Source organism: Mizuhopecten yessoensis, unplaced genomic scaffold (assembly GCF_002113885.1).
Source record: "Mizuhopecten yessoensis strain PY_sf001 unplaced genomic scaffold, ASM211388v2 scaffold10651, whole genome shotgun sequence".
In the NCBI taxonomy this organism is placed as follows: domain Eukaryota; kingdom Metazoa; phylum Mollusca; class Bivalvia; order Pectinida; family Pectinidae; genus Mizuhopecten; species Mizuhopecten yessoensis.
The window spans coordinates 662375-688950 of record NW_018408653.1 but is presented as its reverse complement, the minus strand read 5'-3'; the positions used below and the strand labels follow the sequence as shown (position 1 = coordinate 688950).

At 37.0% G+C, this 26576-nt stretch overlaps 1 protein-coding gene across 1 annotated transcript; it reads left to right on the top strand.

Annotated features, from left to right (window-relative positions):
* The first annotated feature begins 3807 nt into the window (after positions 1-3807).
* On the top strand, positions 3808-26330 carry LOC110461726 (carbohydrate sulfotransferase 1-like). The gene is made up of 5 exons (XM_021515352.1): positions 3808-3823; positions 4226-4330; positions 18647-18698; positions 23202-23414; positions 25239-26330. The coding sequence occupies exons 1-5, from the start codon at positions 3808-3810 to the stop codon at positions 26014-26016; spliced, it is 1164 nt and encodes a 387-aa protein (XP_021371027.1). The 3' UTR covers positions 26017-26330.
* The last annotated feature ends 246 nt before the right edge of the window (positions 26331-26576 follow it).

Below are 26576 nucleotides of genomic sequence, written 5' to 3'. Positions count from 1 at the left end.
TGTATCAGTCACGTTGTATGTATCAGTCACACCCTCTGTGTATCAGTCACACTGTGTGTATCAGTCACACTGTATGTATCAGTCACACCCTGCATATATCTGTCAAACCATGTATGTATAATATATGCCAATTTTATATCATTCACATGCTGTATGTATCAGTCACACTGTATGTATCAGTCACGCTGTATGTGTCAGTCACACTGTATGAATCAGTCACACCCTGTATGTATCAGTCATACCCTGTATGTATCAGTTATACCCTGCATGTATCAGTCACATGCTGTATGTATTAGTCNGTATGTATCAGTCACGCTGTATGTGTCAGTCACACTGTATGTATCAGTCACACCCTGTATGTATCAGTCATACCCTGTATGTATCAGTCATACCCTGCATGTATCAGTCACATGCTGTATGTATTAGTCACACACTGTATGTATCAGTCACACCCTCTGTGTGTCAGTCACACTGTATGTATCAGTCACACCCTGCATATATCAGTCATACCATGTATGTATAAGTCACACGCTGTATGTATCATTCACATTCTGTATGTATCAGTCACATTCTGTATGTATCGGTTACACCCTGTATGTATCAGTCACACCATGTATGTATAAGTCACACGTTGTATGGATCATTCACATTCTGTATGTATCAGTCACATTCTGTATGTATCGGTTACACCCTGTGTGTATCTGTCACACCGTATGTATCAGTAACACGCTGTATGTATCAGTCACACTATATGTATCAGTCACACGCTGTATGTATCAGTCATACCCTCTGTGTATCAGTCACACTGTATGTATCAGTAACACACTGTATGTATCAGTCACACGCTGTATGTATCATTCACATTCTGTATGTATCATTCACATTCTGTATGTATCGGTTACACCCTGTGTGTATCTGTCACACCGTATGTATCAACTGTATGTATCAGTCACACCCTGTATGTATCAGTAACACTGTATGTATCAGTCACACCCTGCATGCATCAGTTACACACTGTATGTATCAGTCACACGCTGTATGTATCAGTCACACCCTCTGTGTATCAGTCACACTGTATGTATCAGTAACACGCTGTATGTATCAGTCACACTATATGTATCAGTCACACGCTGTATGTATCAGTCATACCCTCTGTGTATCGGTCACACTGTATGTATCAGTAACACACTGTATGTATCAGTCACACCCTGTATGTATCAGTCACACGCTGTATGTATCAGTCACACCCTCTGTGTATCAGTTACACTGTATGTATCAGTCACACTGTATGTATCAGTCACACCCTGTATGTATCAGTAACACTGTATGTATCAGTCACACCCTGTATGTATCAGTCACACTGTATGTATCAGTCACACCCTGTATGTATCAGTTACACCCTGTATGTATCAGTCACACTCTGTATGTATCAGTCACACTGTATGTATCAGTCACACCCTGTATGTATCAGTTACACCCTGTATGTATCAGTCACACGGTATGTATCAGTCACACCCTGTATGAATCAGTCACACTGTATGTATCAGTCACACGCTATATGTATCAGTCACACCCTCTGTGTATCAGGCACACTCTGTGTGTATCAGTCACACTGTATGTATCAGTTACACACTGTGTGTATCAGTCACACTGTATGTATCAGTCACACGCTGTATGTATCAGTCACACGCTGTATGCATCAGTCACACCCTCTGTGTATCAGTCACACTGTGTGTATCAGTCACACTGTATGTATCAGTTACACTCTGTATGTATCATTCACATTCTGTATGTATCAGTCACACTTTATGTACCAGTCACACCCTGTATGTATAAGTCACACCCTGTATGTATCAGTCACACTCTGTGTGTATCAGTCACACGCTGTATGTTTCATTCACACTGTATGTATTAGTCACACTGTATGTATCAGTTACAAACTGTATGTTTCAGTCACACTGTATGTATCAGTCACACTGTATGTATCAGTCACACCCTGTATGTATCAGTCACATTCTGTATGTATCAGTCACGGTGTATGTATCAGTCACACTGTATGTATAAGTCACACCCTGTATGTTTCAGTCACACTGTATGTATAAGTCACACCCTGTATGTTTCAATCACACTTTATGTATCCGTCACACTGTATGTATCAGTCACACGCTATATGTATCAGTCACATTCTGTATGTATCAGTCACACGCTGTATGTATCAGTCACACGCTGTATGTATCAGTCACATGCTGTATGTGTCAGTCACACTGTATGTATCAGTCACACCCTGTATGTATCAGTTACACTCTGTATGTATCATGCACATTCTGTATGTATCAGTCACACTGTATGTATCAGTCACACTGTATGTATCAGTCACATTCTGTATGTATCAGTCACGCTGTATGTATCAGTCACACCCTGTATGTATCAGTTACATCCCGTATGTATCAGTTACACAANACCCTGTATGTATCAGTCACACCCTGTATGTATCAGTCACACCCTGTATGTATCAGTCATACCCTGTATGTATCAGTCACACCCTGTATGTATCAGTCACACCCTGTATGTATCAGTCATACCATGTATGTATCAGCCACACGCTGATGTTGTTTGAAGGAAAAGTAAACGATTGTTTCCAAACGAGCAGTGGATGTTTGATGGTAAAGCTATAGAAGTGGTAGATCAATTTTGTTATGTAGGTTTGGTTTGTAATTATAATGGACAATTTACCATTGCACAGAATAAGATTGTTGTACAAGGAAGGAAAGCTTATTTTCTTCTTAATCGGAAAGCGGAAAGATTTATGTTGAATGAAAAGACCAAATTATCTTTATTTGATACTTATATATCATGTATTGTTAATTACAGATGTGAAGTATAGGGTTATAGTCCTGCACGGCAGATTGAAAATATACATTTATTATTTTTTTTAAACCTTATTGGGTGTCAGGAAAACAGTAAATAATGCCATGGTGTATTTTTTACTTGGTCGTTACACTTTGCATATACAACGTAGGATTGCTATTGTAAAGTACTGGCTGCAAATATTAAAGACTGGTAATTGTATTTTGAGGGCCTGTTACGATGAACTTTTAGAGCATTATAACAGGAAACCAAATCTTAAAGGAAATTGGGGGTTTCACCTGAGACATGATATTTGTGCGTTGGGATTTTGATATGTGTGGTTGGCACAATGTGTACCAAATGAGAAATATTTTTTATTATTATTATAAATACAACGTATAAAGAATAGTTTAATTCAGAAAATGAGAGACATATTCGAGACGTCTTCAAACTGTTTGTTATATCAACACATTGATGACCGTTTTGATCTACAATGGTAATTTACAAAACCGCTATTTAGAAAATATAAATGTATTCTTGCGAAATATAGATTGCAAGCACATAACCTTAATCTCTCTTGTCTTGTTACTGTATAATGACATTGAGATCTATGTGTTTTACGTAACAGAGAGTGTAGAATCTCATTTCATTATGTAATGAGTAGTAATAGTTCTACCTCCATGTTGGAGTTGTATAATTGACTTTGAAGTTATGTTAATTCTAAGAAATTTGGCTACATGTAGCTAAAGGCTTATTTGTATACTTTTATAAACAACTAAACTATTCTCCATAAGAGTCCGCTAAGTTACCTTAGGAAAAGCTTCAAGTTTTCCCCAACTTATGACTATTTTATGAATTTGTAATTATTATGTATGGAATTGAAACTATTGCATATGTTCTCCGCCATTGTACAAGATATTTGTAAAGTATTGATCAATATGTATATTTCTGTATTCCTATATGCAAGGTGCATTTGGTAATAAAAATTGAATTGAAATTGAATTGAAAATTTAGTTCACTCCAAGTGCACATGCACCAAAGAAACCCAGCTGGCTGCTTTGTCCTTATACATGCAGCAACATTTGTACAACCTTGACATTTGACCTCTGAATGATTGAGTCAAATAGTTGTGACCAGCAGCGTTTCTAACACACTTACTCATTTATCACATTCGCTAGAGATTATCATGCAGAGACTTTACCAGTAAGAATATGGAATTTGTCCAAAATTATGACAAACCTTGTTTTTTCCCTTGTTAGTTGTATCGGTTTTGAGTTCAAATCAGTGTTTTGATGACAATTCGGTATTCTTTTTGGATTTTTTATATTCTATTTTCACCCACAAATTGCTATTTTAAAACTTTGTTTTGTAATTGCAGATTGTAAAGCTGATCAATTCAACTGTACGGAATGGTGTGTACCAGAAGAATGGCTATGTGACCAGTACTTAGATTGTGGTGGGGACGAAGATGAAGCAGGATGTGGTATGTTTACAAAATAATTGGTAGGGGGGACTGACTGTGGTAAATAGATTGGATAGATGTAGAGGAGAGAGCAGATGTACAGGACAGACACACTAGGTGAAGGTTTACAGGGGGAACACATTGTACCATTGATAGTGTGATAGGTATACAGGGAAACACATTGTACCATTGATATTGTGATAGGTATACAGGGAGACACATTGTACCATTGATATTGTGATAGGTATACAGGGGAGACACATTGTACCATTGATATTGTGATAGGTATACAGGGGAGACACATCGTACCATTGATATTGTGATAGGTATACAGGGGAGACACATTGTACCATTGATATTGTGATAGGTATACAGGGGGGACACATCGTACCATTGATATTGTGATAGGTATACAGGGGACACATTGTACCATTGATATGGTGATAGGTATACAGGGGAGACACATCGTACCATTGATATTGTGATAGGTATACAGGGGAGACACATTGTACCATTGATAGTGTGATAGGTATACAGGGGAGACACATTGTAGAAAATTTAGTTATTGATGTGTTAATTGTTTTACGTTGTAATGTAATCAACAATATAGTCTTAATTGAAACTGTTTTATAAATTATCAGCATATTTTTCTTCGCTCGGTTAAAGAAACCATTGTTTTTTGTCTGAATCCACTGACTGTTTGTAGTATACGACTTCTGGCCGGCTCTCGGGTATCTTTCACTAAATGTGTCACAAACACGCTACCGCTGGTACTGTAGTGCCATTTTGACATATGTCTAAACAAATGCCCAATTACATTGGGATTACGCTCCGGTCTGATGTCTGCCAAGGCCAATAAGATATACAATGACAACCAGTACTGGCTTCATATTAACGGCCGTCTACCACAGCATTTATATATACGTTCAGATCTCAAACAGGGCTAAACCCCCAACTCAACTGTTACAAAGATGCCAATGAGTTCGCTCAGGATTCCCTATCCTCGGTGTGCCATTAGGGGCAGAAAACTTATCACTAACCATACCCTATAACTATGATTGATAACCCCTTCTTAATCACAATTCCAGAGTTTCGATTATTGATCGGTCGCCACATACATCAAACACGCTCCTTAATCATTACTCTCATATTCACTGTCTTAAACGCTACCACGTGAAGCAGTTTTACACACACAGCTGGTATCCTAAGGTCCGACCGTTCCAAAACCTGTCGGTTCGGAGGCATTATAGACCGAATGTCTGTTAGTCCAAAATTCAAAAGGTTTACATGGTATTGTATTTAAGGACACCAAAGTATTTAAAAGGTAAACATACGTATGATCATAATGACATATATATTAACTAACTGTAACAATCTAATCTCAGTACAAACTGTTTTTATCTTTACTTACCTTAACCTGAACTTAACGTCAGTTAACCTTAACCTCAACTAAACGTAACTTTATTTCAACTCTCTGTAACCTTCAATAACTTTAATTCTAGATACTATTCACCTCAATTAACATTCTCTTCAACTAACCTGAAAAATGAGTAATTTTACGTATTACTTCAATTGGCCTTAACCCTAAATGAGTGGTTTTCAAACATTCTGGCAGAGAGACGATCAAAACGCACTCATGCGCTGTGATTGGTCAAATATATAAAAGGTGATTATTGCTTTCATTTTCATTGAGGGAAAGTAATGATGTTAGAACATAGCAACCAACAAGATTAATGTTGCAAGCTTGCATCTATCCTAATCCTGTATTCCGTCTTTGCGTATTGCAGAGTTATCTTCTCTTGTAAGCAGGTATTGATTGTTACGTCATTGTAGCCTTGCTAATTAAGATACAGTTTTAAAGATGTTAGGATTTATACAAACAGGATCGATATCCTCGTTGTTTGTCAAAAATTACATCTTTTGAGCGGTGTCTCTTTAGGCATCTCGACATACAAAATTGTAATTTGTTGCAAAGACGTCCCAAACAACCAAACAAATAGGGTTAATTTTAACAAACGGTTTGTAAGTAACGATAATTGTGTGTTATAAATAGTTTTCCCGGGTATATCGATTTCCAAATCAGTGGCTGTTCTAACGAATTTCCTGGATTACCGAATTACGAATGATCAATTCGAATTAATTCTGTTTCGGAATAAATAACATATGTGTTGTACGAAATACAATGTGTTGCTTTCCGCCTGCGTGCACTAATCCGATATATTACGCAACTTTTTTGTGTACCGGAATTACTGTTTTCCAGTATTGTGGTAACAGATTATTGAAACACACGTGATTTTGATGTTCCCTGGTAGCTGATAAGACCCGATAGTTGTCAATAATGTCACAACGATGACACACAGAAGCTAGGTCACGTGTGCTCGTGAATTATATGCGGGACTGTTCAACATGACCGCATTAACTAACCGAGTGACCGCACTAGCTAACCTAGTGACCGCATTTACTAACCTACTGACCACACTAGCTAACCTAGTGACTGCACTAGCTAACCTAGTGACCGCATTTACTAACCTACTGACCGCACTAGCTAACCTAGTGACCGCCTTAGCTAACCTAGTGACCGCACAAGCTAATCTAGTCACAGCACTAATAACCTAGTGACAACAAAAGCTAACCTAGTGACCACACGTGCAAACCTAATGACCGCATTAACTTACCTAGTGACCGCATTACCTAACCTAGTGACCGCATTAACTAACCTAGTGAACGCACTAGCTAACCTAGTGACCACACAAGCTAACCTAGTGACCACACAAGCTAACCTAGTTACCGCACTAGCTAACCTAGTGACCGCAATAGCTAACCTAGTGACCGCATTAACTAACCTAGAGACCGCATTAACTAACCTAGTGACCGCACTAGCTAACCTAATGACCGCACTAGCTAACCCAGTGAACGCATTAACTAACCTAGTGACCGCATTATCTAACCTAGTGAACGCACTAGCTAACCTAGTGACCACACAAGCTAACCTAGTGACCACACAAGCTAACCTAGTGACCGCACTAGCTAACCTAGGGACCGCACTAGCTAACCTAGTGACCGCCTTAGCTAACCTAGTGACCGCACAAGCTAACCTAGTGACCGCACAAGCTAACCTAGTGACCGCACAAGCTAACCTAGTGACCGCACTAGCTAACCAAGTGACGGCACTTTCTAACCTAGTGACCGCACTAGCTAAACTAGTGACCGCATTAACTAACATAGTGACCACACTAGCTAACCTAGTGACCGCATTAACTACCGTAGTGACCGCCTTAGCTAACCTAGTGACCGCACAAGCTAATCTAGTCACAGCACTAATAACCTAGTGACAACAAAAGCTAACCTAGTGACCACACTTGCTAACCTAATGACCGCATTAACTTACCTAGTGACCGCATTACCTAACCTAGTGATCGCACTAGCTAACCTAGTGACCGCATTTACTAACCTACTGACCACACTAGCTAACCTAGTGACTGCACGAGCTAACCTAGTGACCGCATTTACTAACCTACTGACCACACTAGCTAACCTAGTGACTGCACTAGCTAACCTAGTGACCGCACTAGCTAATCTAGTGACCGCACTAGCTAACCTAGTGACCACACAAGCTAACCTAGTTACCGCACTAGCTAACCTAGTGACCGCAATAGCTAACCTAGTGACCGCATTAACTAACCTAGTGACGGCATTAACTAACCTAGTGACCGCACTAACTAACCTAGTGACCGCACTAGCTAACCTAGGGACCGCACTAGCTAACCTAGTGACCGCACTAGCTAATCAAGTGACCGCACTAGCTTACCTAGTGACCGCACAAGCTAACCTAGTGACCGCATTAACTAACCGAGTGACCGCACTAGCTAACCTAGTGACCGAGCTAATAACTTAGTGACCGGACTAGCTAACCGAGTGACCGCATTAACTAACCTAGTGACGGCATTAACTAACCTAGTGACCGCACTAGCTAGCCTAGTGACCGCACTAGCTAACCTAGTGACCGCACTAGCTAACTTAGTATAAGAAAATAATTAATAGTAAGAACTCGGTCCTAAGGTAGATGTATATAATTGTATGCTGTAACTTGTATACAATTCTCTACAATGTCAACTTCAGCTTTTTAGATTTCTAAGCTACGTCGTTTTCGTCATGTGAGAGGCAGCAGGGCATAATCCTTCTGAAACATCAGGTCTCAAATTGTTATAGGTAATCAATGGTAGCAGCGGCCTAGAAGTGACATACACAGACGCAGATCTAACGGACTGCTATATAGTAAATAATATACATAAGCCGGAAAAGGTGACCTCGGTTCAAACCCCAGCTTCATTAAAGTGTGCGTTCGACATACATGTATTTCCAAATTTCGACTGGACGATGACGCAAATAAAATAAAATCTGGTGGTGAAGATTTGAGAAATTACAGGGGTAATGTAAGACTACAGACAATAAAGCGCTGGGGTAGAGTACAGTAGAAATGGCTTGATCCTGAAATTAAAGGGCATGTCTCAGATAAACATGGATAGCGGATTTGTCCTGCACAAGACACCTTCATATATATATATATTTATAAACTACATTTTGAAAACATTTTTTTTAGAAGAATGATTTTTTTTTCAGAAAGAGATTTCCCCAGATTTGGCACGCGTGAAAACCATGGTTACCACATCAAAAAACGCCAAAATACATGATTTTTAACCCAAAATTGGACCGTGCCAAGTAGTATTTTTTTTTTATTACATGTACTATACTAAATTTGGAAGGAATTGATTAAAAAAAATAAAAAAAAGTTCTTGCATTTACCACACAATGCCCTTATTTGGCAATCAAAGGAGCATAGCCCCACACTGAAATAGGGACAAAACTCTACAAATACCTTTTAAATAACACGATTTAGAACTCATCAAATGCAATCAGGTAATGAATTTGACAAAAATTGAAGAACAATTGTTTGAGTTATCGCGTAAACAAGCAACGGCGTTGCTCTGTCAAGTGTGATATGCCACAACGCAGAAAGTTGAAACTCGACAGAAAATTGCTTCTAGCCTTACCGTACAAAATTTGAAAGAAAGAAATAAAAAATTAATAAAAAAGTTCTTACATTTACTACACAATGCCCTTGTTCGGCAATGAAAGGGACAAAACTCCACAATAAATACATGTTAAATTCTGAAATTCGCATTTGTTTGAGCTATATTGGTATGCAATAAGTGTACCAAATTGCATCAAGATATGCTCATTAATGAAGTCAGGAGAACGATGACAAGGAAAAGTTGGACAACGCAGCCGACTACAATTTTATGTGGGAGAGATTGCAGACAAAAAACCAAACGGAATGGCAAAACATTAACAAGGAATGAACTTCTGGGGCTACAAACATCATTTAAAAAAAAATATGTATGACCCTGTTCAACACAACTTTAGTTACCTATCATATAAATTAATTATCATAACGAATTTTGTGATATAACCCTGACACTTGGATTCGACCCTGTACTCTCCTACATAAAAGGGTTCTAACGCGACATTGCCATGAAAATTATCTTTATTTTTCTCTCTTCTTATATCGATCTTTTATTTCCGAACGCCTTGCTTGGCAACACCTCACTGTTGGCTTTAATTTGAACGTTCGCCCGGGTGAGGAAGGCAATGGGTTCTATCCCCAGGCCGGGACATACCAAAGTCCTGAAAACTGGTTGTTGTCATTCCTTGCTTAATGTACAACATTTAGGGGAATGGCAACAACTGGTTCACCCGTTGTCAGTATAAGGTGACCGGGCGGAATGCTGTGCTGGGTGCCTTCGGCATGGTATTTCAGTGAGATAGCACTATAAAGTCGGCATCAGATCCGCACTATCACAAGGAGGTAAATGCACCAACATACCCCGTCTCCGGCACANATCCGCACTATCACAAGGAGGTAAATGCACCAACATACCCCGTCTCTGGCACACATACACAACATACATGGAGGTACGTCCTTAAATGACCTTAGCTGTTACATGTAATATGACATTAAACAAAATAAAACCTGCCATGAAATTAACTTCAAGATGGTCCATATGATGATTGCCGTATTATTAAAGTATTATTAATGTACAAATAAGAGTGCACATTTTCCATCATGCAATAATCTGACTTCACAATGATCGGGAATTTAGTTACGGTATTCAGTGTTTGGTCATTTAATTTAATTCGGATGACTCATAAGAAAATTTCCTTTTTCAGGAATTTGCGTCAAGTTAGGGTCATAAGAAGATGGTGTTCAAAGATGACGGGACCACTTCAAAGTGCTATCTGATTGACGTTCAACAGAGTACTGATATTCTGACAAGCGGCTGTTAAGTGTCCTTAATGGTGTTAATGGAGATAACGCCGAAACGAACGAGTTTAAAGGTGAGAAAAGGAAACTCGTCCCAGGAGTTGCCATGGGGGAAGCAATTCAATTACGGCATCTCCAATGTCCCGTATGACATTATTTGCATTATACTAGCACAACACAATAATTAAATAACTTTCTTAATGTTAAAATAATGAGGTTGTGGGAATTTTCAATTTGTTGTTTATACAGATTTTCAATTTGCCATCCAGGTATATGGTAGCAAATCGTTTACTATTCCACAAAGTCCGCTATGTCATGTCCCGTCCGCTTCCTATATGTTAATAATCGTAAATGACGGTTGCTAATGCTTATCTAGAACTTCTGGTCAATTTTGATGATGCCTGATGTTTGTCCTTAATGATATTTAAGTCCAATGTTTTGCGTCATGAAGTTAGGGACCCTAATTATCGGATTTTCAGGCACCTGTAATCACGTGACAAGATTTGAGAATTGCAATCCATTCCTGTCATCAGGCCTGCACAGATAAAGATTCAGCGAAAATTTCTATGCCAATGAAAGCGCTTAAGAGATTCATGAAATATTGTTCAATTTATGAGTCCGGGGGATTCGCAGTTAATGGTAATAAAGACATCAGAAGAATATGATTAACGCACCATGCTTATCATATCCATTCATCTTCATTTTAACATCACAGAGATAACGTTTGTTACCAAGGTTAATTCCCGAACGTGTTAAGATGTTTCCTGCTCTGTTCCGTTTCCAGGACGCAGTCATTATCACGCACGTCGATTTCATCAACATTACTAATGGAGGTTCCACCTTATATTGTAGTAAACAGTTGCCTATGTATTCCATTTTAGTGTATATCAACACCTTCACAGCTATTAATTTCGTTGCAACTGAATTTGAAATTAAATTTGTAGTAAACACATATTGAATTAACAAATTATCGCAGGTATAAAGCGATCCCGAACACGTTAAAATAGTTATATGATTTTAAGTTAAAACGAGATAATAAATTCAAATTAAGTGTGATACATAACCGTGAACATTAATTGTTTGTTCTTTTTGGCAACTTCTCCGTCGTGAGATTAACTCATTCACCCCCGAAATTTCCTAATGAACTATACCAACCTTTGAATTGGAGAAGTTCAAATGTGTCTTCGAGGGGTGAATGCGTTAAAGGACTACAGAAAACCATAGTTGGTTACCCCCGCTTTATCCCTGCGCTATCTCTCCATTGGAAAACAGAAAATTGACAGAAAAAATTGTGGTAATAAGCCCCTACATTTGTAGCATTTCCGATATATCTTTGAAGAACGAAATAGCTGTTTGATGCTGTATAATTCATTTTTGTCAAAATTGATCTATTATTAAAATTGCAATTAAAGGTGCAACCCCCTGTGTGTGTTAGGATCATCATTTACATCTCGACCATTTCAACCCCCTGTGTGTGTTAGGATCATCATTTACATCTCGACCATTCCAACCCCCTGTGTGTGTTAGGATCATCATTTACATCTCGACCATTCCAACCCCCTGTGTGTGTTAGGATCATCATTTACATCTCGACCATTCCAACCCCCTGTGTGTGTTAGGATCATCATTTACATCTCGACCATTCCAACCCCCTGTGTGTGTTAGGATCATCATTTACATCTCGACCATTCCAACCCCCTGTGTGTGTTAGGATCATCATTTACATCTCGACCATTCCAACCCCCTGTGTGTGTTAGGATCATCATTTACATCTCGACCATTCCAACCCCCTGTGTGTGTTAGGATCATCATTTACATCTCGACCATTCCAACCCCCTGTGTGTGTTAGGATCATCATTTACATCTCGACCATTCCAACCCCCTGTGTGTGTTAGGATCATCATTTACATCTCGACCATTCCAACCCCCTGTGTGTGTTAGGATCATCATTTACATCTCGACCATTTCAACCCCCTGTGTGTGTTAGGATCATCATTTATATCTCGACCATTTCAACCCCCTGTATGTGTTAGGATCATCATTTATATCTCGACCATTCCAACCCCCTGTGTGTGTTAGGATCATCATTTATATCTCGACCATTCCAACCCCCTGTGTGTGTTAGGATTACCATTTTCATCTCGACCATTCCAACCCCCTGTGTGTGTTAGGATCATCATTTACCTTTTGACCATTTCAACCCCCTGTGTGAGTTAGGATCATCATTTACATCTCGACCATTCCAACCCCCTGTGTGCGTTAGGATCATCATTTACATCTCGACCATTCCAACCCCCTGTGTGTGTTAGGATCATCATTTACATCTCGACCATTTCAACCCCCTGTGTGTGTTAGGATCATCATTTATATCTCGACCATTCCAATTACCAGTGAAATGTTACGATGGTTATTTAATACACTTGTGACTGGTGTATTGTGGAGTGGAACCTCGCTAATTAGGACATTAAATATGAATATTATTTCTCACTTTTATATGTAAAATGTTACAATACACGATTATCGTACCAATGTTTTCTATGTATTTAATACCTAACACATTGTTTAAGTTTGAGTAATTAATTAACATGTCCTAATTACCGTTCGCAATTAAGGTATATGGTAAATATTTTTTGCATATGACGTTATATCATTGAATGCGTTGATCTAGTTCTGAAGTCATCTACTGACCATACTAATAACAACTTTCACAACCCTTTATTGAAAACTTCAACTATCGTTCGTGTGAGATAGTCATCAGCATTGACGTCACATAAGAAACTTAAAGCTTTATTTACACCTCTGACAAACGATTTAGAATGGCGATGTATAACCAACTTCCGTTTTGAGATAATGGTCATTAGAGGATTTGAGAAAGCTCTTTGTATATCTGCGCAGCGACACCTAAACGACTTCCGGTTATGTATATATATATATATATATACATATGTACCTACGTTATTACTTTGGCTCGTGTGAATATACTGACGTATATAGAACTAATCAATAAGTAGGTCAATGAAGGCATTTGTAAAACCTTTGTACTCGAAACATCTTTAAAAAACAGAAGAGAAGTATCATGTTGCAGAAATAGGTATTAATCAGACGTTCAGTTGGGTCAATGGCGTATATAATTTTGTTGTTTGAACTTGTGAACTTATTCGATAACCAATGAAAACATTTAAATACATCATATGTGTGTAATGCTATGGCATGCCATAGTTTACAGTAAGGCCTGCTCTACACAGTTTTTACTATATTGATTGAAATAAAGTTTCGAGTTTTTTATAATTTTTATTTCCTTTCTAAAAATAATGTGTTGCTTCGTTTCATAAAAACAAAAACACATGTTCTTCTCACGTGCTCGTGTTTTCCCGATCATATTTCACTTATTCGAAATGAGCAAGAGGCTCGCGTGACTGAAGCAGACGACAATAATTTATGGCGCGGAAGTCAGTTCATTTTTACTGCTGTTATATTTTTTCAATGATGGTTTGATAAGATAAATATTATCCTTTTGATAGGGAATCATAATAAGTTCCTCACGAATATTTCTTAACCCAAATTAATCATGTTTCAGGAGGGCGAGGTCATAGGGCAAACAAAACGATTCCTTCTGACACAAGATAATTTATATTTCGCGCGGTTGACTACAAGGAATTAGCGCGAAATTGTTTTCTCTAATGGTACCCCGATAGGTGGCGACACCTGTAATGCATATGTAGCACGTGCAGCAAGTGTTGCTGGGACCTCAGTTCAGGTCAACGCACTGGTCGGGACGGAGGTATAGAACATTTTTATTTTTCTGAAAAAATAGTGGTAAATGTCTAGGAGATACATTGTAGATATGAAGGATAAAATATACATGACAAATTGTTGTAAAATGTTGTTTGAAATTATTATTAATGATTAAACAGTCACTGGTACAGGCCGGTGCGTTGTGAACAGCCTATGGGTGTTTGTTGTTGCCACCTTGGGGTTGGGTAATTAGAGAATGCACGACGACCTCGTATCTGTCCACACTTTCCTCAAATCCGTTCATTTTCAAAACAATCGTACTTACTTCTTTTAAGAGACACATATTCTTGCTTTACGCCGACAAAGTAGTAGATATATTTCGGGATACTAGCACAAGTATAGTGGCTGAACGTACTCCTACGGTTAGTCAGTGTAAGGCACACATAACGTGGATGCGTTCGCCATCTCGTCGGTTTTATTTGTGATATATATATATATGTTATAGTGTTCCCTCAGTGATACTCAAGCCCTAAAATGATCTTTCTAGCTTGTTCTGACGACTTACAAAGTCTGCAGAAGAAATAAACAAATTGAGAACAGTTAGGTAATTTGGTACAAAGCGAAAAGAAACCTGGATTCACGCACTCTTCATTTTAGATAACGAAGGTACACTTCGAAAGTTTCATGCCTATATACTGTACATGTACCAGCTACCTCATCCTCCCAAATTAAACTTGACCTCCGCATATCACAGTAGATCTACCAATAGGCGGATTGGTCGAGTGGTTAACACTCCGGCCTTCCACGCAATCCGCCGGGGTTCGACCCCCGAAGTCGTCGTTCTCATGGATATTTAGAGAAAGTGTTTTTCTCCTGCCCACACAACTCCAACAACCCAGGTGGAGTATAAACTGGTCTGGGGTGGGTGTTTGGGTATTTGTGCTTAGCATTCAAGCCATGTGGCGCTATAAATGATGCCTTTGGAAGCACGGTCCGGACGACTACAAACAGAACACATTACATCTCCAGCACACACGCAGGCATACACACATAGGGAGATATTAGCAAGATGGCATAGGACTAGTAGTTAGCGACTAATAAGGCAGCTCCTGCGTATTCTTCAAAAATGTATTGATTAATGTATATGCTAATTGTATTAGTTGTATATCTATGTACTGTATAGCGCTTTATAGTGGTTTATGTAAGCTAAATATGGCACTATATCAAATGCTGTATGTTATAATTATTATTACCAATCATGTCGTAACATATCGGCTAATTCCGTCATGGTTTCTGAGCCTTTACGGAATTGGCCCAAATGTTACGATTGTTACAAGTGGTCGATGCGTTACCAGCTCCAAACATGCTGTGCAGACACGAGACCAGGTCGAATACATTATAAACTGTATTTTTGTACTGTCTTTTTTTCGTTAGGAGCACACCAGTGTTATGGCATAAATTACCATACACATTTGAAAAGTGATATATCCTTTACAGATTTTTTTTTCCTCGCGAATATTGTAATATGCAAAGTTTCTTTATTCGTTTACTACGTGTGCAATTTCAGTTCACTAATCAAAAACATAACCACTGCCTATCTTGTCAATGTAGTTTTTGCCCACGAATTCTTACTTAACTCCAACATATATTGTATTACACATTTCATAGAATATCGATACTTTGTCCCAAAATGAAGAGATGGGAATGAAACTTTCGTACCAGATCTTTTCGTTAATACAAAAAAACTCACATTATCCGGGTTCTTTGATTGATTGATTGATATGGTTTTACGTCCGCTTCACTATCGAGTAGTTCGGTTATCCAGTAGACGATCCGGGTACTTCATTTTCCTCCCCTATTAAGACCCCCACCCCCTTAACAGCATGCTAACATCCGGGCCAACAAGAGTGATTTATTCAAAGTTGTAATAAGTTCTTTTACAATTATTGTAAAAAAAAATAGAGTTTGAATATTTTTAAAAGTATTAAACAATGTTAATGATATATTCTTGACGTATGTACTATTCATCAAAACGTTCTTTTAAGCAATTCAGGTCAGGGGGTCACTTTGTCAGGAAGTAAGCAGAAACTAGTTGTAATTTGACAAGTAAAGGGAGATAAATCGGATACAGCCTGCTTGATGTTTGTATGTATTGGAGGAATGTCCATAATTTCCTCTTGTTTTCCTACTTATCAAGGTTAACTTACAAAAAAATGGCATTTGCCACCGCTACTACAATAAGTAATTTTACTCTTCTTGCCGCAAGGAAATTTCTGTTTTAATCGTTAAAGTTAACCCGTTTCGTTGTCTTATCAATTGTTCTGCCTATTTCCAATGTGTATGCGCTTTTGGGATAAGCATTAAACTAAGTATAGATATTAGTTATATAAAGTTATTTAATCTGTGAAAATTTCATATTTATCCCACAATGCCTTTTTCCTTAAAAACACATTTTCTTGTGTTTTGGAATACAGGGTCTAAAGTGCATCTACTTGCTCAACACTTTGTTAAGGAGAACATTGCACTGAAATCTCTACAATACAAGCCATAATTGTACAAATCGTTACATATACTGTCAGATCTAGAACAATTGAATAACAAGGCAATTACTTTCGGGCGCTTGATAACGAATCAAAGTTTACTGCTTCTAAATGAATTGTTTTCAGTTATATACATGTACACTGTATGTAGATGGACAGCTCTCCGGTCATTTGCAAGTTTTAGGGTTATACAGTGAACTGTGTTAAGCGCCTCACCAAAGCCAATGTTGTCGCTTTTTGTTGAATGTGGCCTCAAAGCTTCCTTTAGCATGGCACCAGTGGTTTATCTACTACTTTCTGCTACTCTCGGTGCTCTACCAATACATCTACCCTCGCTATCTACTTTCTATTAAGACTCATCACCACCTCCATCACCTGTGGCACTGCTTCGTTTTGCTCATATAGAGTTCAAGTGATGCTCTAAAATAGCATAAGATATGATACATTATCCCCTGGCGTTATAAGGACGCTTCATTAACCCTTTCACTCCTAGGTAACTTTAGTGGACTCTTCTATGCATTTGTGGGATGAATCCATTATGATCTACAGTGGTGAAAGGGTTAACTGGTGAAAAGATCTATGATTTTTGTTATGTATTTTTATCATTATTATTATTATTATTATTATTATTATTATTATTATTAGTAGTAGTAGTAGTACAAGCTAACCGAAACATAAAATATATAATATTGCCCTTTTCAGTAACAACAAGTGGATCTTATTTATTCTAAAATGATATATATATAGGCAGAAAGGGTAATATTACCATCAAGTAACCATATACTTATACTAAAGTAGGATGGAATTGAAGTGTTATTCATTGTTGAAACATTTGTCCACCTCTGTCACAGTGATCGAGTGTCTGGCCAGTTTAAGCCTTAACAGGACAGAGGCATTTAAAGAATTACAGTCTGCATTTAGGATGGCTAAGCTTTTTGCATATTTGGTCATCACTAATATGTGCTTACATTGGGGTGATCATTCAGAGCTTGTCTGAAATAACTTATTTCCTTTATTGCCTTTTCATATGTTTTTGCTAACAAAAAGAAGATCGCTGTGCTATTGAACCAATCCTGATAAAACGTTTTCATTAACAGCCATTCTAGGCAAATATATATTTAAAAATGGGGCTAGACCCAAGGGTGCATCTATGATTGTGTTTAATTATTGATGCCATGTAAGCATAATTTTGGTTGTATGGTTGGAATATCGAATGCATATATTTCAATGTTACAAATCTGTACTAAGACCTAAGGGGCGGGGCTGAACCCTGAAAGTACTTGTTGTAGCCTACGGGTATTCATTTAGTATAGCTTTTAGGGTGTTGTCTTTGATGTTGAGTAATGTTTGTCTCCTTCTTTTCATTATTACTTTAACTTAACGCCTCAACAATAAAAATAAAATAAAATCCTATCATTTTGATGTATTTGTTAAGTAGTTTTAAAAAAATTACATAAAAAAATACAACAAACATACACGTGTATGATATCACATATGTTGGTAAGAGGGCTATACGGAGTCGTAAAAAGTTGATATATATTGATTGACATATTTGTTTAAAGTAAAACACTCACCCGTACAGACACGTGTGATACAAGCAAATGTCTTGATAAATCATTGATTTTGACATCACAGTGTGATACTAGCATACAAATCCACCTGGACGTCAGTTTAAGCCGTTCGCGATGTTACAGAAGATGTTAGTTTTCATTGTTGTAGTACTGACCGTTCTTGTTTCAGTTACCTGGCTGGTCGGATTAAATGGCTTCTGCTACGAGACCAACACACACAGGTCAGTTCACATTCTTTTAGTTCCGTATTATTTCACTCTCAAATACCATATATATGTATTGCATTTGTATTATGATTTTATTATAAATAACAATGTAATTCAAAAAAACAGCATAGAGCCTATTTGTTTTCTATCGTATCATGTTACCGTAGAGTACATATACGATCAATTTATTAAAATACAATAGTAACTTATTGGTCTTCTTGTTTCACCACAAAGCGTTTCAAGAGTTTTTGGTATCATACAGAAAACAATAACTCCTCGGCATCATGAGACTGTACGACAATAGTATAGCATCTGTTACACCACTGTGTCACTTTGAGCTGTGCCATTTCGGTCTAAGCGTCTTTTTTTTATCGGCGTAAAGAGATTATTAAATTTCCCTAGAATTACACTTTTAACGAATGATTTATAAAAGGTTGAAGGAAAATAAACGTTAAAACATTAATTCCTCAACGAATAATTAATTATCGAAGTCTTCCAATTCTTTATGACTTGAGACGTATTCTTCCAGATTTGTTGAGGTAAAAAATAACCCAAATTTTATCGACCCATGTTTTGGATAATAATTAGAGATTAATAAATAATAATGGATCCCTGTGAAAACACCTTATTAATATTATGAGTGTTAACTTTGACAGCCTGAAACAATACTTTATTTCCTGTTTGTTAAATAGCCATTCAACCTTCGAACAGCCTTCAACATATATGCGCTATTTATGATTGAATTATTGAATACTGAAAACTGCTTATCAATCAATACAACTATGGCAACGTTTCTGGGTCTCCAGTTGCCTAGTTGTAACTGACAATGTCAAGCAAACAACTGCTACTGTTTGTTTGTTGTTGTTTGTTTTTGTATTGTTTCTCAACTACAATGCATGTTATAGTATTCAATGTGTCTTGTTTCAAACTTATATAGAGTTAGGAAGTATATGAAAATAGTTTGATATAATAATTATGAAAATGTTAAAAATGTCAAAGCAAACAAAACAATTGTGAGAAAATTGAGAATGTGTGACTAAAATATAATGTGTTATGTTTAATGTACTTTTGAAAAACTTTAAAAAGAAAAAACGAAAAAAACCCCGCTATATAGTAACCACATCATGGTCACCAATATGTTTTGTTACAATGTTTTACATTATAGTCACCAATGTGTTTTGTTACAATGTATTACATCATAGTCACCAATTTGTTTTGTTACAATGTATTACATTATAGTCACCAATGTGTTTTGTTACAATGTTTACATTATAGTCACCAATGTGTTTTGTTACAATGTATTACATCATAGTCACCAATTTGTTTTGTTACAACGTATTACATTATAGTCACCAATGTGTTTTGTTACAGTGTACGAAATTGTGGTCAACAATATGTTTTGTTACAATGTATTACATTATAGTCACCAAAGCGTTTTGTAAAGAACGTTGGATCGTTTACGCTTTATTCAAATCTTAATGAAAACTATCCTATGGTTATGTACCACGTATTAGACTAGTTAAAAGTGACATAGTGACTCATGTTTGGTTACAGTTGGTGTTTGTAAACATTTACAAACATTACGACATACGTTTCGATCCAATATCTATACTACACAGCTGTTTCGAGAGTGCTGCAGATAAGAGGGATACATATAAAAGCAAAATTGTCATCCTAAAGTTGTCTGAAAATGTCCACGAGTAAATCTTGAGAAAATATGAACCGAACTGTTCTATAAGTATACGACTTTGTTATTCAATTGTCACAGGTAGCAATAGGCTAGCTTATATTGAAGTTTAATGGGGAACAAAAGATCGTCGTTCAAACATTATCTTTTCACACAAATAAATGATAAAATCCAAACATATTTCAACAATTATTTCTTCAATACTATCAGAAATTTCCATATGTAAAAGAAAAAAAAATCTGATTTATACATATTTAGCTTTCTTTATATTGACTATATTAAAGTTATACGAAGCATCGTTTTATCAATTCCATATCGGCGTTACCTTCCCGTGAATACGATACAAAACTCGTCAATTAATACATTTATCTAACGTTCTCATTTCAATGTTGGCTGACACATGTATACACGTCATAAACTTCAGGCTAGACTCAAAACCAACTCACATAAACGCCAACTACACAAACTAGTATTGACTCATCAAGCGGAACATGTGGTGTGTTTACTTGGGACAACTTTCGCTGCTTAATATTTACACAATAACTTAGCCAAAACAGATGTAATTTTAAAAGATAACGTTCTTTGCTGTTGAAACTGGTTCTGCGTAAAGCACCTTTTTATCAGATTAATGTTCCTAAAATCTAGAACATGACCGCTTGATTCCTATTAAGAGAAAAATTAAATTAGGATTACAGCCGATCGATTGTAAATCAGAACGACAGCTGTATCCCTTTCAAAAGACAGTGCAAGATTTGATTTCTTTGTGATAGCACGGGGTTCGATTTCCGATGGTAGTGCGTCTGTTAACGTCTTTGTAAGCAATACACAGTGGCACACACGTAATCAATAAATAATTATACATAGCTACAGTGGTCAAATGTGTTAAATTCGTTTAGTTTTAACGACATCTCCTTAAGTACACCATGGCTAAGGAACGACATCTCCTTAAGTAAACTAAGGTTAAAGAACGACACCTCCTTAAGTATACAAAGGTTCAGGAACGACATCTCCTTAAGTACACTAAGTCTAAGGAACGACACCTCCTAAAGAAAACTAAGGCTAAGGAACGACATCTCGTTAAGTACACTAAGGCTAAGGAACGACATCTCCTTAAGTACACAAAGGTTAAGGAACGACACCTCCTAAAGAAAACTAAGGTTAAGGAACGACATCTCCTTTAGTACATTAAGGTTAAGGAACGACATCTCCTAAAGATAGCTAAGGCTAAGGAACAACATCTCGTTAAGTACACTAAGGTTAAGGAACGACATCTCCTTAAGTGCACTAAGTCTAAGGAACGACACCTCCTAAAGATAGCTTAGGCTAAGGAACGACACCTCCTAAAGATAACTAAGGCTAAGGAACGACATCTTCTAAAGAAAACTAAGGTTAAGGAACGACATCTCGTTAAGTACACTAAGGTTAAGGAACGTCATCTCCTTAAGTACACAAAGGTTAAGGAACGACATCTCCTTAAGTGCACTAAGTCTAAGGAACGACACCTCCTAAAGAAAAATAAGGCTAAGGAACGACATTCGTTAAGTACACTAAGGTTAAGGAACGACATCTCCTTAAGTACACTAAGGCTAAGGAACGACATCTCGTTAAGTACCCCATGGCTAAGGAACGACATCTCGTTTAGTAAACTAAGGTTAAGGAACGACATCTCCTTAAGTACACTAAGTCTAAGGAACGACATCTCATTAAGTGCACAAAGTCAAAGGAACGACACCTCCTAAAGAAAACTAAGGTTAACGAACGACATCTCCTTAAGTACACTAAGGCTAAGGAACGTCATCTCCTTTAGTACGCTAAGGCTAAGGAACGACATCTCCTTAAGTAAACTAAGGCTAAGGAACGACATCATCTTACGTACACTTAAGCTAAAGTTCATTTGGCATAGAACTTGCTGCGCAATCACTCAGACCTACATTCAATGGTGCATAAGTCAAAATAAACCTTTTAAAATACTAATAACTTAACCTATATGAAGTAATGTTGTGAGATGGAACTAGCCATGTGCTATTTTATTTTATAGACACAATTTACACGAACAGTAGTATGAACACAGTTGGCAACGAACATATTCTATGGTGCGCGTTAGCGCCCCATAAAGGATATGTTCGTTGTCAACTGCGTGCATACTACCGTATACGCCGTCGAAATGCATGTCAATCTTTATTTTACATCATAAATAATATTCTAATGCTATACAAAGAAAAGAACATTCGAAGCGGGTTGCTACGATGGTAGCTACGGTAGCTGTGGTTGTTATGATAATATAGTTCCAGTGAACATCGATATATGGGTAAATTTAGATAATACGCAGTGGTTGGTTACTATGTTTCTTCTATTCATTGCTTTTGAATTTTTAATTAAGTTATATGAGTAGGACTTCGAACATATTTTTTTCATTTAAAAAGGTCGTTGTGTACACGCATTGGCACACTGCTCTGGTAATGACGCGGTCGAACGTTGCAAAAGAAAGCCGCCATTGTTCTCTTTACCGTCAAAGGATTTTGAATGTCCATCCATTGAATAAGAGGTTTGCCAGCATCCTATCGTTGCATAATCAAACATAATGGATCCCAAATATGTCCATGTTTCTAGATGTTGAAGGAACCAAACAATGGCTGTCATCGAATAGTTATCTCGCTGAAGCGTGCACGGCGCCATATTTGAAACAGGTATCAATCCGCAAAGCCTTTTTTCATTGCGTATACTCTAATTAATACGCAGTCAGAGTTTACTAAGCTGAAGAAGGGAGACATGTACATGCATACATATGAACATGCATACACTGTAAAATATCTTCTATTTTTGCATTACAGATCGTACAAATTACCTTCACCTCTACCTATTCCGATTAAGCAAAATTATGACGTGCTATTGGTTGGCTACCTACGAGGGGGAACCACATTTGCAGGGAAAATCCTTGGACTGCGACAAGGAAACTTCTATATATACGAACCGTTTCACAATTTGAGTACATGGGGGTATTTCAAGCCAGGCTATCACTGCAGTATGAACGACGAACGTTGCAAGTACGTATACGTTTACAAAGGCAACTTAGACTTCAAAGTATGTGGAAAATGCAAAAGGCATCATATATCCACAGACAAGATAGAGGCTTGATATATATATACCCGTAAAAATGTGCATTTATTTAACAACGTACATAATGAGATATTTTCTTAAGGGCTGAAGCTTTAACAAGTCTATAAAATAGGTTTGTCAATTAAGACTATGCAACTGTGTTAATACTTTAACAATACTTTATTATAGAGATTTTTTTTAACAAACCATTAATAGGTTGTTTCTTCAAAATACAATATAATAAGGCTATTACTTAAGAAGACTATATAACAGGGTTATCAACTTTTACATGACTATATAACAGGGATATTAACTTTTACAAGACTATATAGCTTGGTTGTCAACTTTTACAAGACTATATATCAGAGTTATCAACTTTTACAAGACTATATAACAGGGATATTAACTTTTACAAGACTATATAGATTGGTTGTCAACTTTTACAAGACAATATAGCAGGGCTATCATTTTTTACAAGACAATATAACAGGGATATTAACTTTTACAAGACTATATAGCTTGGTTGTCAACTTTTGCAAGACTATATAACATGGTTATCAACTTTTACAAGACAATATAACAGGGATATTAACTTTTACATAACAATATAGCTTGGTTGTCAACTTTTACAAGACTATATAACAGGGTTATCAACTTTTACAAGACGATATAATAGGGTTATCCACTTTAAAAGACTATAAAACAGGGTTATCAACTTTTGCAAGACGATATAAAAGGGTTATCAACTTTTACAAGACTATAAAACAGGGTTATCAACTTTTACAAGACTATAAAACAGGGTTATCAACTTTTACAAGACGATATAACAGGGTTATCAACTTTTACAAGACTATAAAACAGGGTTATCAACTAAATAAAAAAAAATCACAATTTCTTAAATAAGGAAGGATATTTTTGATATTTTATTTCATTGTATATTAATGACGTATTTCGTTCACAAATAGAATGGATAACACTCGTGGTCAAATCTGCTATATATGTTTGACTACTGACAAACATTTATAAAGGACGCATTGTGGATAAGGAAATTATGAAAAATATCAATCGCAATACTGCATATTTTTAAAAAGACTAAAATGATTTGTGTCTTTGAAGCTGATTTTGGGCCTATTGAGTTTTTTGTGCAATTGATTAATCAATACATTGACTATATAGAGCGTAAGAAGAATATCTACAGTTGAAGTTTGACCCAAATTTGTTTCAAAATGTGGATAAATAAAATGTTCTGAAAATATTGAAAATAACCATGCTTTTTCAATATATTGAACTGATTTATCAATTGCTATTTTAATGAAGCCATTCGTCTGTACCTTTCAATTAGAAATATTTCATTTCGCGCATTGAAATAATAGAAGACGAGTTAGATAGTTTGATCATGAGATTTGTTTTCGTGTTGCAAATATCTTAGTCAGACCCTATAAAGACACTTCGAGCTAAACTGTCACTTCAGCAGTTAAAAGTATATATGGGCAAGGTATTGATTCATAATTTGAACAACAGAAATGTGAAAATGAAAGGGCCCAAAAACGGCCCTCTGTGTAACAGTCCTTTGAAGCCAGAGTCATTATGATTTCTACTATCAAGACGACCTGTACTATATATAAAGTATCTCTGACATCCTTTCATGATGTTTTCCTTTTGTTTTGTCGGTTTTGTAGTTAAGATATTCTCCTTCATAGGGTTTATTGAGTGACTTGCATATTGTTTCTTGTTTACTTTAAAACATATTTGTTTATTTCTTTTGTGCACAGCAAATATAACGGAACGGATCGACTTGTCCTAGACGTTTTACGAGGAATATACCATTGTGATAAAATGTATTTGCTGCATTCTTTGCAAATGTGGCAGGTGCTCAAAGGGAGGGGGTATGACGATGACCTGAAAAATCCAATGTGGATGGAGTATTTCCCGGAATGCCATGGTGAGGTGGAAGGCTGTGTTGAGAAGTGTGTGAGCCAGTGTTCTAACTCCATCGCACGAGTTAGCAAGGTTCCCCGTCTTAGTGTGAGTCTCGCGGCACAGTTGTTACACTCAGAACCTAATCTGAAAATTATTCACCTCTTAAGAGATCCGAGGGCTATCATGAATTCAAGACACAGTTTAAAGTGGGCCACCGCACCAGGCGTCTCGTTATCGTTGTGTAAGAAAATGAAGGAAGACTACCTCAACTCCGACATCATAAGAAAGGTCTTCCCAGGAAAAGTACTGACTGTCTTTTATGAAGACCTTGTGACAAATCCACTGGAAACAGTTCGAACGATGTACGATTTCGCTGGATATGATTTCGACGAGAAAGAAAGCTTCCGCTTGAACAAAATAACTGGCATGACAACGAACGATGCGCAAATGTCAAGTGGTAAGAGAACATCTTTACAAATCGCTACGGCATGGAGAACAAAAATAAACCTATCAACTGTGGACGTGATCAACCAGGGCTGTAATGATCTATACAGCTTAGTTGGATATCCTCCATTAAGAAATGAAATCGACCTGCGTAATAGCAGCATACCTCTTCGGCTATCAAACTGATTAACTGTGTTCAAACCAATACAGTTACATCGGTATAGAACAGCAGTGTTCATTTCGAAAATTAAGGAGGACTTTAAATCAGCATTCCAATAAATAAGTCCAATAGGATGTGAGTAATGTATTCAGCACATTCTACAACATCTTCGTCCAGATCATATCTTATATTGTTGATGATGCCATCGGCGTTTCATCAAAATCATATTAATACTGAAAATTACAATGTTCTTAATACACAAGAGATAATTATAAATCGGCTAAAATTAGTTGTATCGATCTTTCACGCTGATGATGTTTCAATACAATCGGATTAAAACCGTGAGACCTATTAACCGAATATGAGTCCGATGATCAAAATAAGGAAAGATCCATGATTAAAAGAAATTGAAATTTCGACCATGTCCAGCACACACGCAGGCATACACACATAAGGAGATATAAGCCAGGTGGCATATGACTAGCAGTTAGCGCATGATAAGGCAGCACCTGCGAATTCCTCAAAATTGTATTGATTATTGTATATGCTAATTGTTTTACTTGTATATATATGTATTGTAAAGGGC